General features: G+C 39.1%; 1 protein-coding gene across 1 annotated transcript; it reads left to right on the top strand.

Annotated features, from left to right (window-relative positions):
- The first annotated feature begins 677 nt into the window (after positions 1–677).
- On the top strand, positions 678–14313 carry LOC111319320 (uncharacterized). Its single transcript, XM_088751156.1, has 16 exons — positions 678–1246; positions 3073–3180; positions 3422–3532; positions 4461–4571; positions 5648–5758; positions 6647–6757; positions 7328–7444; positions 7611–7727; positions 7840–7953; positions 8646–8759; positions 9033–9143; positions 9507–9617; positions 9791–9901; positions 10912–11022; positions 11988–11999; positions 12776–14313. The coding sequence occupies exons 1-16, from the start codon at positions 739–741 to the stop codon at positions 12790–12792; spliced, it is 1995 nt and encodes a 664-aa protein (XP_088607282.1). The 5' UTR covers positions 678–738; the 3' UTR covers positions 12793–14313.
- Positions 14314–15372: the final 1059 nt, after the last annotated feature.

Below are 15372 nucleotides of genomic sequence, written 5' to 3'. Positions count from 1 at the left end.
GTTACATCAAGAAACAAGTTAGTCAAACTTGAAGCTTAGAACGTTCAACGTAGTTCATAATTCTTCCCTTAGGCCTACAAGTCTCCACATGGCTTAAAACCTCCGCTCGCCAACTATTTCTAAGACATATTCCGGGAAATGTGACTGTGAAATTAGTGCATGTACGACAGAAAAAAGCAAAACAAAACAATTAAGACAGTCATAAAGCGCGTTTTTCTCAACGAGTTTTAATGAAATCTTTAGTTATATATAGCAACTGTCCTGATAAATAGGGTCAAGGGTGAAACCCCATCCCTCCGCATCAGTTCGGAGATGTTACATCTTGATCGACCTCTATTCAAAGTTAATTGCGCTCTTCAAGAAGTGCATTCTCGGAACACTGGAAATGTTTCAAAACTCAATTGGCATCTTCCAATTGGCAAACTGTACCTATAAGAAATATCTCTGTGTAATTCTCTAAGAGGTAGATAAAAAACTGTATTATTTTAAATTAAGCTTACTTATGTCTAAAGTAAAAAGGGGAAAATGTAGGTGGCTAGTCTGTTTGCTTATCTCAAACCAAGCCTAAACCAATAATTTATTTATGAATCGAAACCATTGACCTAAATTGATTAACAAGTAAAGTTCATGGTGGCCAATTGCAAATCAGAATTTGTTTGTTCTTGTACGTAAACAGAAAGGTATGACCTTAATCAAGAATTCTATTGCGAGAATTTTCCTCTTAGAAAACCGTTTAAAATGAGGCCGCGGATAGCAAGAATTTTCTTGGGAACTGCATTATTTGTTTTTTTATTAAGGGAAATCGCCGCCAGACCAGCGGACGAACAAGGATCCAACTTAAGAAAGCTGAAGGAAAGAAGGGGAAAGACACAACAAGACGGACTAAAAAGGAAACAAACAAAGCTTGAATTACACGACTCTTCAAAAGGACAACATAGAAAAACACGGGTCAATAAGTCACTGAAGAAAAAGCAGACTCTTTCACCTTTGAAAAATGACAACAGAGAGAGAAAAAGACAGTTTATAATGCGCCCTTCACATGCTTTCGGTCACTCGTATATGTTTATGCGTCCGCCACCCATGACCCAGAGAACGATCGTAACAACTCGTATTCCTAGACCACCAATGCCGATACCGTATAACCCGTTTTTTGGTCGGGGATTCTTCGGTGGGATGCACCGTTCACATTCCCCTTTTTACGATGCAATGGCACAAATGTATGGCGACGAAGACGAAGAAGAAGAAGGTAGGTTTCATATTTACTGTAGTCATTGGTTTCGCCCCTTGGCTGCTCGCATGAAGATTCATCAATTGTGAAACCAGTTAAAGGTGGCAATCAAACTGACACCTAAGATCGTCGGTCTGTAAAGCGTGATAAAGTTAATCGGCAATATTTGAATAATTTCAGTAGTTTACAGACTTTGATGTTGGTTTTGGCCCTTTAATAAAGGAAGAGAAGAAAATCAAACTGAATTAAGCCCTCTAGCCACTTCAGTATTAATATTGTCCTGTTCAAATCTAAGGGCAGGATTTTAATCAGTTCATAGTGCCGGCTTTTAGGTTGTTAAAAAGTTATTCAGAAAACACATCAGATCGACCTTTCAGTTCACTTTTGCATTGCTTAAAAGTAAATGCCAATGCTACTCAGGTCAAACAATCAGCTTTTTATTGGAACACTTAATACCTGTGAATTTCGTATGAAGCAGCGGAGAACATTTGGTGGTCTGACAATACGACAAATGCCAGTAACAATGGCATGTAGGAATAAAATTGCATCCATTTAAACGATCAACCCCCTGCAACTTGATATGGTTTCGGTTCAATAGGAGAGAGCAGAGATCATAATAATAATAATAATAATAATAATAATAATAATAATATAATAATAATAATAATAATAAAAACAATATTTACAGATGATATCACCAGCTAGCACTAAGTTAATTAGGGTGGTCCTCTATCTACATTACTAAAGTTTCCTAAGACTTAAAGACTGATGGAAGATTAAAAATTTAAAATTACAGGAAGAATATATTATTTACAAACAGTTCCAGCTACATATTTTTTAAACTGTTCTAGGCTATAGTCTCTAGCTGCTACAGATAAACTGTTCCAAGCGTGTACTCCTCTGTATTGGAAAGATCTTTGTCCAGTCTTAGAAGATAGCTTAGGTATGAACAGGTTTCCATTTGCGGCTGATCGTGCGTAATTGTCCCGATGACAAGCGTGAGATTGTCTTTTTGTGCGAGTAAAGCATTTGCATATACTATAACTCTCATGTTAAAGACATACCATGCTAAACTGAATTAGGGCATCGAAAAGAGCTTTAACATAAAAATCCTTTCATTTTGAGAATTTTGTTTTTCTCTCAAGGGCCCCTCGTCTTTACAAGACATTTCTTATATTGTTTGCTTTTGAAGTGCCGGTGACTTACTGTGTTTGTTTAGTGAAAGTGTGCTAATTTCCCTAATATGTCCGTTACATATCACGTGACATATCACGTAACATATCCGTGATTTACTGTGTTTGTTTAGTGAAAGTGTGCTAATTTGTCTAATATGTCCGTAACATATCACGTGACATATCACGTATCATATCACGTAACATATCCGTGATTTACTGTGTTTGTTTAGTGAAAGTGTGTTAACTTGCCTAATATGTCCGTAACATATCACGTGACATATTACGTAACATATCACGTAACATATCACGTAACATATCACGTAACATATCCGTGATTTACTGTGTTTGTTTAGTGAAAGTGTGTTAATTTGCCTAATATGTCCGTAACATATCACGTGACATATCACGTAACATATCCGTGATTTACTGTTTGTTAAGTGAAAGTGTGCTAATTTGCCTAATATGTCCGTAACATATCACGTGACGTATTACGTAACATATCCGTGATTTACTGTGTTTGTTTAGTGAAAGTGTGTTAATTTGCCTAATATGCCCGCAGCGTTGATGAGCGGAGAGGTCAATAGAGAATGCATATTGCATGTATTGACCTGAGGGCTTTCTGTTGCTACCATCAGAAAGACTCAATTCGGTTGACTTGAATCTTAACAGAGCGTCACTGCAATCCGAACCCGTGCCAAAATGGAGCCACGTGTAACGAGGTAAAGGACGGTTATGAATGCATGTGCACTCCTGGTTTCAAAGGAACTGATTGCGAAGGTAGGAATGTTTCTCTTTTGACGATGAAGTATACACGGCTTTGTTGTCAGGCACATTAGTTTAGAACGTCCAAAATGGCTTTAGCAGTCTTATTCATGTTGTTAATTAACATTTTATCTCACAAGGATTACATCTGGTTCACTTACCTTTAACCTCTTTAAATGCTTTGTTGATCAAAGTACACTGTTTCTGAGTGCTGCTGATAACTCTTGGCTGATGACTTTTCCTTTTGTTATCTCAGAGGAGAACAAGTGCCATCCAAATCCCTGTCGTAATGGAGGAATCTGCACAGAAGCTAATGGCGCTTACATTTGCACCTGTATGGAAGGATACAAGGGAATGAACTGCGAAGGTTCTATTCACTCTTTGATCAACTCATATTTCATGCGCTTTTGTTTTTGTTTTTTTTTTTTACTTTTTTCATTTTATTGAATCTCATCAAATAAGGAAACGCTTGAGAATAGATGCAATTACTAGTTCTTCGTATATATGCTCCGATTCAACTCCACAACAAGGATTTTCAGACGCACATTTAATGCATTGTGGGCCTTCCGCTAGGGATCCGCAGTGACGCGGTTAACAAATCCCATAATGCAGCTGGTGGATTTCAGAATTGCGGTATCACGCGATCACAAAATTTGAAACATTTTTTTTTTCCTGTTTTCTTTCCTAGCCAAGGGTTTTGCGTCATATCTATTATAGGTGCTTACGTCACTAAATGAATTTTAGGACCCGGGGATTATGGACAAATTTAAGGTTCCTTTTTTACTTGAAGCTTAAAGAAACTTATGCATGACGACTCTTTTCCGTGGGAATTACTTTACTAGCTTGACGAGCAATTTTGATATAGCATCTCATCGCGTCTGTGGAGGCGCAGTGGCCTCATGGTTGGTGCGCTCGACTCCGGATCGAGTGGTCCGGGTTCGTGCCCCGGCCGGGACATTGTGTTGTGTTCTTAAGCAAGACACTTTACTCTCACAGTGCCTCTCTTCACCCAGGTGTATAAATGGGTACCGGCAATTTAATGCCAGGGGTAACCCTGCGATGGACTGGCATCCCATCCAGGGGGGAGTAGAAATACTCGTAGTCGCTTCATGCTACAGAAACCGGAGTTAAGCACCGGCCTAATGGGTCACTAGGCTCGTAAACAGACTTTACCATCTCATCACGTCTAAAAGCTAGCCTGATATCCATTGAGCAGCCATTCCCCCACGTAATATTCATTAAAAAACGAATAGGAAAACTACTTGCTAATATTATATCACCTCAATTTATCGTAGATAAAAATAAATGTCAACCAAATCCATGTAGAAATGGCGGTACGTGCACCGAAATGGATGATGGATTCGAGTGTTCTTGTCCAGCGGAGTACAAAGGACCTACATGTCAAGGTGAGTGTTTTTATCTTTAGCGAGTAACTCCATGAGCGTTCTATAAGAGGTTAACTGATGTTAACTTTATTTCATGTGGAAAACTTTTACAAGAGCTTGCAATGCGGAAATCATTTATTTCGCTCAACTGAACAAATAATGCTATATGCGGGTTGTGTAAATTTGCTTGTGATGTTCTGTAAAATAATAATGAACAACAACAACAACAACACTAACAATAAATTCTATGTTCCGTGCTTTTTTTTCCCGTAACATATCACACATAAAGTGAACAAAATAAAAAATGTTCTCTGATGCTCATACCACACTTTGACGTCTTCTGTGAACTCTTACTATACAGACCCGCGACAACTTGGATTATAACATAACCAAAGTAAAGCGCGCGCTCTGATTGGTCAATTTAGCGTCCCCCATTTGCCCATGGGTGTACGCTGCTGACGTGAGCAAATGCAAAGACTATTTTTCCGCGCGCGCTTGTTTTTGTCTGGTCACGTAAGATTTGTTAAATAAAAGGGAACTCTTTAGCTACAATGTGTTAATGTTATGTTATAAAACAAATGGTAAACACCACAGCGTACACTATTGAGTTATGGATGCACTTGGGAGGTTTGCTAGCACTCAAGAAGCTAGAGTCGCTCTCGGCTATCGCCTCGAGCGACTCTTACGCTTCTTTCGTGCTTAGCAACCTCCCGCGTGCATCCATAACTCAATAGTGTACGCTGTGGTGTTTACCATTTGTTAAGTCTACTTGTGTTGTATGAGATAAAAAAAAAAAGAGAAAAATGTTTTAAATGGAGATTTCACCCGTGCATATGTCCTCCAATGGATCATAAGTGATGATCAATCAAACTGCTCCTTTATTCGGCTTATTGTATAAAACCTATTGAAGCATTCGTTTCTAAGAAAATCAGGAGACGACATTCAAGTTGTCGCGTATGTAATCAGAGGAAACATTACATTTTCCTTTCAGATATCAGACTGAATCAAATTTGGACATTTTTACTTGTTTCCCCTTTAATCCTTAGATTTTGCTTTAGGAAGAAGTTCCTGATGTAATTTGTACTCGTTGTTTTTAGTGGAGAACCTTTGCTTCCTAAACCCATGTCTGAATGGAGGGACATGTATGGAGGTAATGGGATCTCACAGTTGCCTGTGCGTAGAGGGATTCAGCGGCTCCGCTTGTGAAAGTGAGTAGCGCTGTTTATTATTTAGCGGAATCCCTGCACTGAATTAATTGTATATTAACTCATTAGCATTGTGAGTGTGACTTTGTTGCTGAAGTAATCCCAGCTAGCTAAAGAAGCAGAGGCATGTCGAAGAAACTGAAATGAAATAACCCTGAATATAACGTGCTTTAGCCAATTTCCTCTGGGGCTGCTTTCCCTTCCTTTAGAGTTGATGGTAGTTTTAGGTAAGTAGCGTTGCAACTACATTTTTGTACTTTAGTCTTCGAAATTGCTGCAGTCTAATTAACAATTATTCCACGAGCGCGCGTTGGATATGAGATGATAGATAGCCAACGAGGCGCGTAGCGCCGAGTTGGCTATAATCATCTCATATCCAACAAGCACGAGTGGAATAATTGTTTTATTAAAAACGTTAAATTAAATTATTAAATTTTATTAAATCTTTAGCTCCCTTTTAATTTTAAGCTGACACGTACGCTTGCCATATTTGTAGATTATGGTATATTGGCTGATATACCATAATGGCTAAGCCAATAAAAAGTCTTGAATTGCATTATCCAATGATCTAGTTTTTAATAATTAGCATTACTCGCTTCAGTTGATGAAGGATATGATCTTTGGTTTTATAGAGAGCAATGTGCAAATGAAGCGATCATTTTGTTTTATCTGGAAACATGATCACAAATAAATTTGGACGAGTGCGAAATTCTAAAAAAAGCAGAAGGAGAAAAATCATTGTTTTTTTTTTCTGTTCATTTACCATCCATATCGACAAGTTAGCTTTAAAATAACTGAATGAGTGAGTAAGTAAGTTGGTTGGTTGACTTGTAATATGTTTTGTCTCGATTATTAACGAGATGGTATTCCCTTCTAAAACTTTTCTTCCAGTTGAAAGCAAATGTCGAAGCAATCCATGCAGAAATGGAGGAACATGTTTCGACAATCACAATTCGTACACGTGTTCGTGTTTGGCGGGATTTTCAGGAATAAACTGTGAAAGTAAGTGCAGCTAAAAGTGAGTCGGTAACACAATTTCAGTTTGTTTCTCACAGCTTCCATTGTTTAACATAAAAGCATGACTAAGTACTGACATGTCTCGGAAAAGACAAACGACAACCGATGGCAAAGGTTATCTCTCTCGGTTTATCCATATATGATACACCCTTCGCTCCGACGAAGAGCTAACGCTCGAAACGTCAGCTTTTGTAATCGTTACGGTGGCCAATTTACCATTTCAACTTTGTTGATATATCCAAATGATTTCGTTACCCCCACCGACGCAGCCCCAAACAGTTTTTATAGAAACTATCAGCCTTTATCCATATATTAGTCAACGAGAGTCTTGAAAGTTGCTTTTCATGAGTGGCTTAGCTCGTGATCACACCCTTGTCCTGTTATTTCATCTTCCGTAAGCAAGGCCAAACTAAAACATCGCAGGTTACACGAGGTTTAACAGTCGATCATTTCCTTAGAGATTCTGACTGCTGCAACAGGAAATGATAGCTCCTTACTGAAATGCTCTGTTGCCCAAACAAGACAGGCACCGATTTGTACACGTTTCTCTTTCAGCAATGGTGTCAGTATGCGACTCTAACCCATGTCTTAATGGTGGCTCATGTCTCAATCAAGGACCTAACATTTATAAATGTGTTTGTGCACATGGTTTCCGAGGAAAGAACTGCGAAAGTAAGTTATCTCTGGACGCAGCTTGGTTTGTTGTCGTATCTTTAATGAGAACAACTTATTGGTAGAGTAATGTAGCACTGGCGGATGGACGAATGAAAATGAGGTTATGAACGATTTTCATACACGCAGTTACATCTTCATAATGTCGTTGTTTTATCCTCTTCAGGCGAGAAAAAGTGCGAGCCTAACCCGTGCCAGAACAGTGGAGTCTGTAGAGAACTTATAGAGGACGAAGATTACAAGTGTGAATGTTTACATGGATATAGGGGCAAGGATTGTGAAGGTTGGCTAACCGGATATTCTCCTAAAATATCAAAGACTGTTCGACATTTTTAACTGCTAACTCTGCACAACAAAAACAAGAACCATTTTTAGTCTCTTTTTGTCATTTGCAGAGGAGATTAACCTGTGTGAATCAAATCCATGCATAAATGGTGGCACGTGTTCTACGTTAGGAAGTTCATACCACTGTCTTTGTGTTGAAGGATTTCGAGGAATAAATTGTCAGGGTGAGTCGACAAGTAGATGAAGGAATATCGACTAAAGTATCTCACTTTTTATCTGGCCATCTTTCTTTATCTAGTGAAGCACAGTAACCTTACCAGTTGGGCGACCCATGAGGCTGGAAGCTTATATGTGCCTTTATTTTTCTTAGAGCAAAGGGATATGGATTATTGCTATTACTGTGTCTCTGGCAGAACTGGTCTATCGAAGGTTACCCTTGCCTGTTGCTAGGTTTCTCTGAGAGCGCACGGGCACTCATTTATAATCTAGGATGGGGAGGGACTGATGATAGTGAGAGTAAAGTGTCTTGCGCTTGAACAGAACGTAATGATCCAGACAATTATTAACAAACCTCTCGACCCACAGACCAGGGACCCGTTTCTCGAAAGTCCCGCTAACTTAACGGGCCCGTAAAGCTATTCTGTTTCCATTCAAGATGGAAATTTCAAAAGTTTTGAAAATGATACAATAAAACTATCAGCTAAAGAAACAAACGGACTGGTTTGGATGTCATAACCTGCTTTCCCATCCTTTAAATTTTTATTTCTAAAGATGGCTTCGGGCCCGTTAAGTTACCGGGACTTTCGAGCAACGGGCCCCAGCCCCGCCCACCAACTTTAAGTCTCTCTCGTCTCTCTCGAAATTTATTGGTCAGTAGATAGCCGGTCTAAAATTAATAAACTCGATTGTGTAACAGAGCCGGATAGATGTCACTCGCTTCCTTGTCAAAATGGTGGATCATGTTATCAGGAAATCACCGGGACATACAAATGTCAGTGTCCAGATGGATTTAGAGGTTTCAATTGTGAAGGTCAGTATGTGTTAGTGCTTTGAAGGGAAATTAAACCAGAGCTAGCTTTACGATTACTTAAAGCCTTTTGGGACCTGAGGAGCAGAGATCCATGTGGCCGTGTTCTTGAAAGGCGCATGCGTGAGATGTCGACAAAGTCGAGCCTCCGGATTGAAATGTTGGAAACACTTCTTCCCTTGGGCAAGACATCAATCAAGATATATTAAAAATTTTTGTTTTTTCCTGTAACTCTGCAGGACATTAAATCTTTGTTCGATTTCCCCCACATTTTAGAGGAGTTGAAGTGTCATTCCAACCCATGTCAAAATGGCGGCACCTGTTTTGAGAACAGTGGTGGTTATACTTGTACATGCCAACCAGGCTACAAAGGGATCAACTGTGCAGGTAATAAGGTTCAAATAACATCCAAGATTTGCCATAATAACGAAGTGGCGCATGCATGATAGTTATATCTCAACCTTAACTTTATGCCAAGCCCCGGTTGTTCGAAGGGTGGATAACGCTGTCCACTGAATAAATCTCTATTCGGTGGAAAGCGCAGAACCGTTTGGTAACACTTATCCGCTGAATAGCGAGTTATCCATTGTATTTCGTTATTTCGTTATCTGCTCTTTGAACAGCAGGGCCCAGGTCTTTACTTTACGAGCCTCAGAAAAACATCTGTTTTCAAAAGAAGAAAAGACCTTTCAAAGGTCAGCATACGTGATTTAAAGACTGATAAGATCTGCAATGCATTCCCTTCTGTAGAGCGTGACAACTGTCATCCTAATCCCTGTCACCATGGTGGCGTCTGTGATATCGACGGCGAAGACTTCACCTGTTCCTGTTCGTCTGGGTGGACTGGACTCACCTGTGAAGGTTAGTCTTTTGAAATCTTGGTTGACGAGGGGAAAAAAAAAAAAAAAAGGACGATCTTGCGGACAGACAAACTGACAACATTGAATGGCTACCTGGCGGAAATGAGGTGCAAGAAGTACACGAAAAGAGGGCCGAGAAATTCAAACAATCATCCGTTTTCTTTATTTCTGTAGATGAAGACCACTGTCATCCGAATCCATGTGAGCACGGAGGAGTTTGTATAGCAAAGGGAGCATCTTATGAATGTCACTGTCCCATGCATTGGACGGGAATCAACTGTGAAAGTAGGAACACTTTTTTTTTTATTCTACCTTTGAGACCAAAGGCTAGCACTTCTATTCCATTATCATACTATGAGAGCAGAAACTCCTAAATACTGAGTTCTTCATACCATTATCACAGAGAAAATTTCTGTGCTATAGAAAGTAATCTTGGGTTTTGGAGTGAAATGTTCTTTGATTGGCAATAAAACCCCTTAGCTACCTCTCGAACCAATCAAACTCGTTTCCAGGGACTTTTCCCTTAATTGGGGAGAAAGGGACCTGGGACGAGGTTGTCGCGACCAATCTGATGTAAAACGAAGAAACAAAAAACAATCACAATCGCTTTAGGCGGTTTGCCTTTTTTTACTTTAAGTCGTTATTGGCTCCTAGTGGTACTAACCTTTATTCTGATGGGCTTTTGTGACCTTTTGTGACAGCTTTGGTTTTGGTTCACTCAAGCGAAATGCACTCAAATGCCTCTAATCAGCCATTGCTTTTTAAACACAACCTTACGAGCCTTTTAAATCCGGAAAGCGAAAAACCACCCAATCATCACTTTTTCCTGTGCCAGTCAAGATGGCTATAAAACCTATATAAATTCAGAGATGAGATCCAATTTCAAGAAGTTGAGGATTGCCATATTTTCCATTAGTATAATTTCAGAGCTGAGCAAAGAGTTTCCAGCGATCTGATTGGTCGAGCGGTTCCTTATATGACGCTATGTAAACCGCTCCACGCGGTTTATATAAAACGTTAAAATAAAATGTTAATAAATGTTACTAAAATGTTATGATTTTAGAAATTTCTCTGTTGTTCAGCTCTGAATTTATACTAAAACAATTATTCGCCTCAGGTTCCGTAAATATTGTCGAATAATCCCCTCGACTTCGTCTCGGGGATTATTCGACGCGATATTCACCTCGCCTTCGGTGAATAACTGTTAATTATAAATTGAACAAATCAGGGACGTTAACCTCAACATATCTAGTATCGCTGGAAATATTTATTAATTTCTCTGTTCAAATCCTTAGCACCCTCTACAATAGCCTATGCTGTGGCCAACACATGCGCAGCTACCACGTACGGTTGCTGCCCTGATGGGAAGACACCAGCTGCAGGACCTCACCAAGCAGGCTGCCCAGGTGCACACTCTAACTAAACAAATGAATAAAGGCTGAAAGTTTCTAAAGAAACTGTGGTGCTGCGTCGGTGGGGATAACAAGGTAATTTGGTTATATAAACTAAGTTAAAATTGTAAATTAGCCACCGTAACGAATAAAAAAGCTGACGTTTCGAGCGTTAGGCCTTCGTCAGAGCGAGGGGCTATCGCTCGAAACGTCAGGTTTTTTATTCGTTACGGTGGCCAATTTACAATTTCAACTTAGTTGATACAACCAAATTATCTAACTAAACAAACACAACCTCGTGAATACCACTCACAATTCGGCTTCCGCAGAAACCTTCAGCAAGATAAGAATGGTCGACCTACTTTACTTTCCATGTTTGCTTCGCTCCTTCACACTTAGAGTGGAATTAAATTCTATTCAAACCAAGTAGTCAACAAGATGGTTTGGTTTTATCAGTTCGAGCGGTTTCCTTTGTCTTGTAAGCCGGTCGCTCTGACAAATGCATGGCGCATGCTCGGGATATCAACTTTAGAAACTCTAAGTGGTGGCCGATATACATTGACAACTCCGTTGATGAGACCAAATCGTTTTGTAATAACACCCCCCCTCTAATACAGCACCACAGTCTGTTTACAAACTTACCTACTTTGTTCAAATAGTTATCATCCAATTCTGAACTTAAAAGCAAACCAAACACTTTCATACAAGACCTTCAATGTGATATAGTTCATGGAATCAGAGAGCTTTGCAGTCCTGTAAATTATATAGCGTTTTATGTTTCCTATAGTTTAAGTTTCAATTATGACTACTCCTCTTGCACTTTGCTCCCACAACGAAGTCAAACTTCACCTTAAATTTGAAACCAATAACAGATTTCCTTTATACCTGTTTCGAAATCGTAATGATTGTACAACTTTCTAAAACTTGTTTTCTTTATTATTTTTTTTCTTCATGTGGAACTTATTCCGGTCAACGCAAAGAACATATTGGAGGTAAGCCATGATTTTCGGTACTCCATAGCAGAAAAACTATACCTAATAAGCACGAAATTAAATTCGGTTGTTGATCCAAATGGCAACCAGCCGATCTTTGCTACTCGAAGTTCCGTTCCGTCGATCTGACTTTGTTTCAGATCAATTCTAGATTCACGTCGATTGAAACTGTCCGTGGAGTAGGTGCATTGCGTGGTGCATGCCGGAATGTATGTCTTTATGTTACCATCTCATCACAATGACAATGAAGAACCAAGCAATGGGCCATTTCCGAATTACGTTTGGCCTCTTTTTCAAAACGAGGCCTGATGCTCAACCATACGTATGAAAATGAGAATGATAACTTATTACCATAGGATGAGCACCAGGACTCGCTTTGAAAAAGAGGCTAAAGGCAATTTGGAAATGGGCTATTAGCTTTGTAAATGGAAGATTCCCAAAACTGCCTCCTATTGGACAATGACAATTGACAAAAGCAGCAACAACAAAGCTGACTGAAACCGATCGAAAGCTAACAATCCCATTTGAAATCCAAACCCTTGGAAGTCCAAAGTCCGGAATTTGGGCCAAATCATTCAGGCGATCCGCGATCAATGCCAAATTCATGAATCCACTTAATTTATTGAGAAAAAAAAAATTAAAAACTCTGCGCCTTTTATTTTTGGGCCAACTATGCTTATCCGCAAAACTTATAAATCCTGCTCATTTTACAAACGTAGGTGATCAGCAATGATGAAACAAGGAATAAATGCTTATTTCATTTTGAACTTTTGAAGGTATGATCGCCAAATAACCAGTGCAGTTATCAGGAGGATTCCAGAAAGTTGACGAACGACTCCAGACAGAGGCCATCTCTAAAAAGATTACCCTTGTCTTTGATTTGTATGGAAGATGCGGAGAAAACTCTTTGTTTGAAAAAGTAATCTTGCTTGAGCTGAGCTCAGAACATTTGCATTGTAAATAAGAATGATAATGTTAGCGCTAAAACGGTGTATAAGTAAACTAATTGACATGTTATCGATAAACAGAATGTGTCGTAAAAAAGTAAAGTTTTCCTCTTCAGGGTGAGATTAGATCTAAAGGAGTGAAACAAGAATTAATTCGAGAAAGTCTCGACAAATGTTGAATAGTCACTAATCAAATATCATTTGATCACCTTTAAACTGACGTTAGCTCTTTTAAAAGTCATGGAATTTCACAACATTTCGGTTGAATATTTTGAAACTGTTTGATTCTAAGGCTAGATTTCCACAGTTTTCTCGAGTCCGTTCTTTGATCAGATCTACTCAGGCGAGGAGCGAGGGCTCGATTCTTGATCAGCGGCTGGTAAGCGAGCAACTCAGCTGCGCATGCTGTTGTCAACAACATAGGGGTCAAACGTTTGCGCATGTGCCAAAGCTGCGGTGGCTTGACGTCGTGCTTTAAGGCCATCAGAGCTATTTAGACTTACAGGTGTGAAAAAATAACCATACAAGCTAGTTTATCACGGTGTTTTGAAAACACGCAGTTTCTTTTGTTAAAGCTTCAAACAAACCGTTAAATAATCAGAATACACTTCATGAAATAACGTTTGAGTTCGAAAAGTCCTGAGTTTTCTATTTACTACTTTTGTTTTGTTGTGAAAGATTTCTGTGAACGTTTCAATCACTTTTTCGGTCATTTGACACGCTTTCCCAGTGTCTGTTGCGCCAGAACTCGGCCAAAATTGCGCATACCCAACGTTTGACTGCTGTGTTACAAGCAGTGGTTGTATTAATATCATATCGTCGCGATATTTTGAATTTTTAATTATCATCGCTTTATAAACGGGGATTTGAGGAGAACAGCAGTTATGTTTGTTGAGATGTGTACAAACTTGTTATGCTGGTGACATCTCTAATATTCTTTCCGCTTGAAACGTTTATTTATGTTGATACGTTTAAACAGGCTCTGTGTGTATCTATCTATTATGAATTTTCATCTAATAGGGAAATTTGCTCAAGGGCGTTTGTCGTGACTAATGAATGAAAGGCAAATAGTATTTAAAGTGTTGATTTGTATTGATAAAAGTTTACATATGAGTTTGTACTGGACTCGACTCAGAGACGTACCTCCTAATTACTAGAAATGACAGACTGTAGTCTACCGTGGCCTAGTTTTTCCCTCCTCCTCTCCTTGAAAAAGTATAGGTTGATTAAAACAGAATTGTCTTTTCAACTGAATTTAGGGACACTGTAATTAACTTTGATTTTAATGAAAAAGAACTGAATTATGATATTAAATAAAGCATCACATCCTTGCAGCATTGATTAATAAAGGAATTTATATCTATTCATCCTCATGTAACAATTGCTTTACGTGACGTCGACAGGGTTCGTTCATCAAGATATTAGGGACTTAAGCAACCACGACGGCGACGGCAACGAGGACGAAAAAACAAGAGATCTAATTGGCAGAACAATAGCTCAGCACGTGCGTTTTGAAACTTTGTACATTTCGTAGCCGTCCTATGCAAAACCACAACGTGAAATTGCCAAAATTTGCGTCGTCTGCGAACCGAAACCGCGACGGCAAATTATTTTAATTTCCATTTGGAACTCAACGCTACTTTTATACGTCATGCTGAAGTTGAGCTGTGACAGTAAGCTCCTGCAACCATTTTTGAAATTCTAACTAAGAGTAGAAATTCATTTTTTTTAATCGAAGTCTTCCTTGGTGTTGCCTTCCTGATTGCGTAAGGTCCCTAATATTAAGAGAAGGCGACGTTTGGAGGATAAGGTGTGTAAGAGTCATTTTAAGTGCAGCCGAGAACAGCTCTAAGTGTATTGAGTGTTCTCCAAACTCCATAAGTGCCTAATATCGCAAGTCTTATGAAAGAACACCCAAACAAATAGCTGTTCATGCTACGGCTCAATTCAAGGGAGTGTCGGTCCATCTTAAGACTCAGCAAAGGGAAATGTCGCAAGATGATGAATGAATTCGTTAGCGAAGAATGGGTTGCTATCGAAGCGAACGGCAAAACTCAACTGAACGCGCGATTCACTATATTCTGATATACGCGCAGCTGACACCTGAAACAATTGATAAATGTAGACGAATAAATATACTTTTAGTAGCTAGTACGTCATTGCAAGCTCACGAATGCTTTATTTTGTTATCTATTGCTTTTATAACTAGAATAAGAAAACCCTCTTTGGTGTGAACACCAAAGTAACTTAAGAAATCAGAGTGTACAATAAGGAATTGAAGCACACTCACGTCTATCTTCTATGTTATTAACTTTCTTTCACCACGCATTTTTTTTCTTGAAAGCTGTTATTAGCTATTTTTCCTGGCTATGGTTTTTAACAGTTTCTTAAAATCTCCAGGAGGTCATCCCAACATCTGTGATATG

The sequence above is a fragment of the Stylophora pistillata genome, chromosome 2, assembly GCF_964205215.1.
Source record: "Stylophora pistillata chromosome 2, jaStyPist1.2, whole genome shotgun sequence".
Classification (NCBI taxonomy): Eukaryota; Metazoa; Cnidaria; class Anthozoa; order Scleractinia; family Pocilloporidae; genus Stylophora; species Stylophora pistillata.
This window is presented reverse-complemented; position numbering and strand designations above follow the sequence as displayed.

What these genes read in the sequence shown, in the direction of transcription:
- LOC111319320 (XM_088751156.1), top strand. Translation starts at nt 739, where the DNA reads ATGAGGCCGCGGATAGCAAGAATTTTCTTGGGAACTGCATTATTTGTT. An exon ending in TAGAGGTTTCAATTGTGAAG is followed by an intron (nt 8,760 to 9,032) that starts GTCAGTATGTGT and finishes CCCACATTTTAG; the next exon opens with AGGAGTTGAAGTGTCATTCC. An exon ending in CAAAGGGATCAACTGTGCAG is followed by an intron (nt 9,144 to 9,506) that starts GTAATAAGGTTC and finishes TCCCTTCTGTAG; the next exon opens with AGCGTGACAACTGTCATCCT.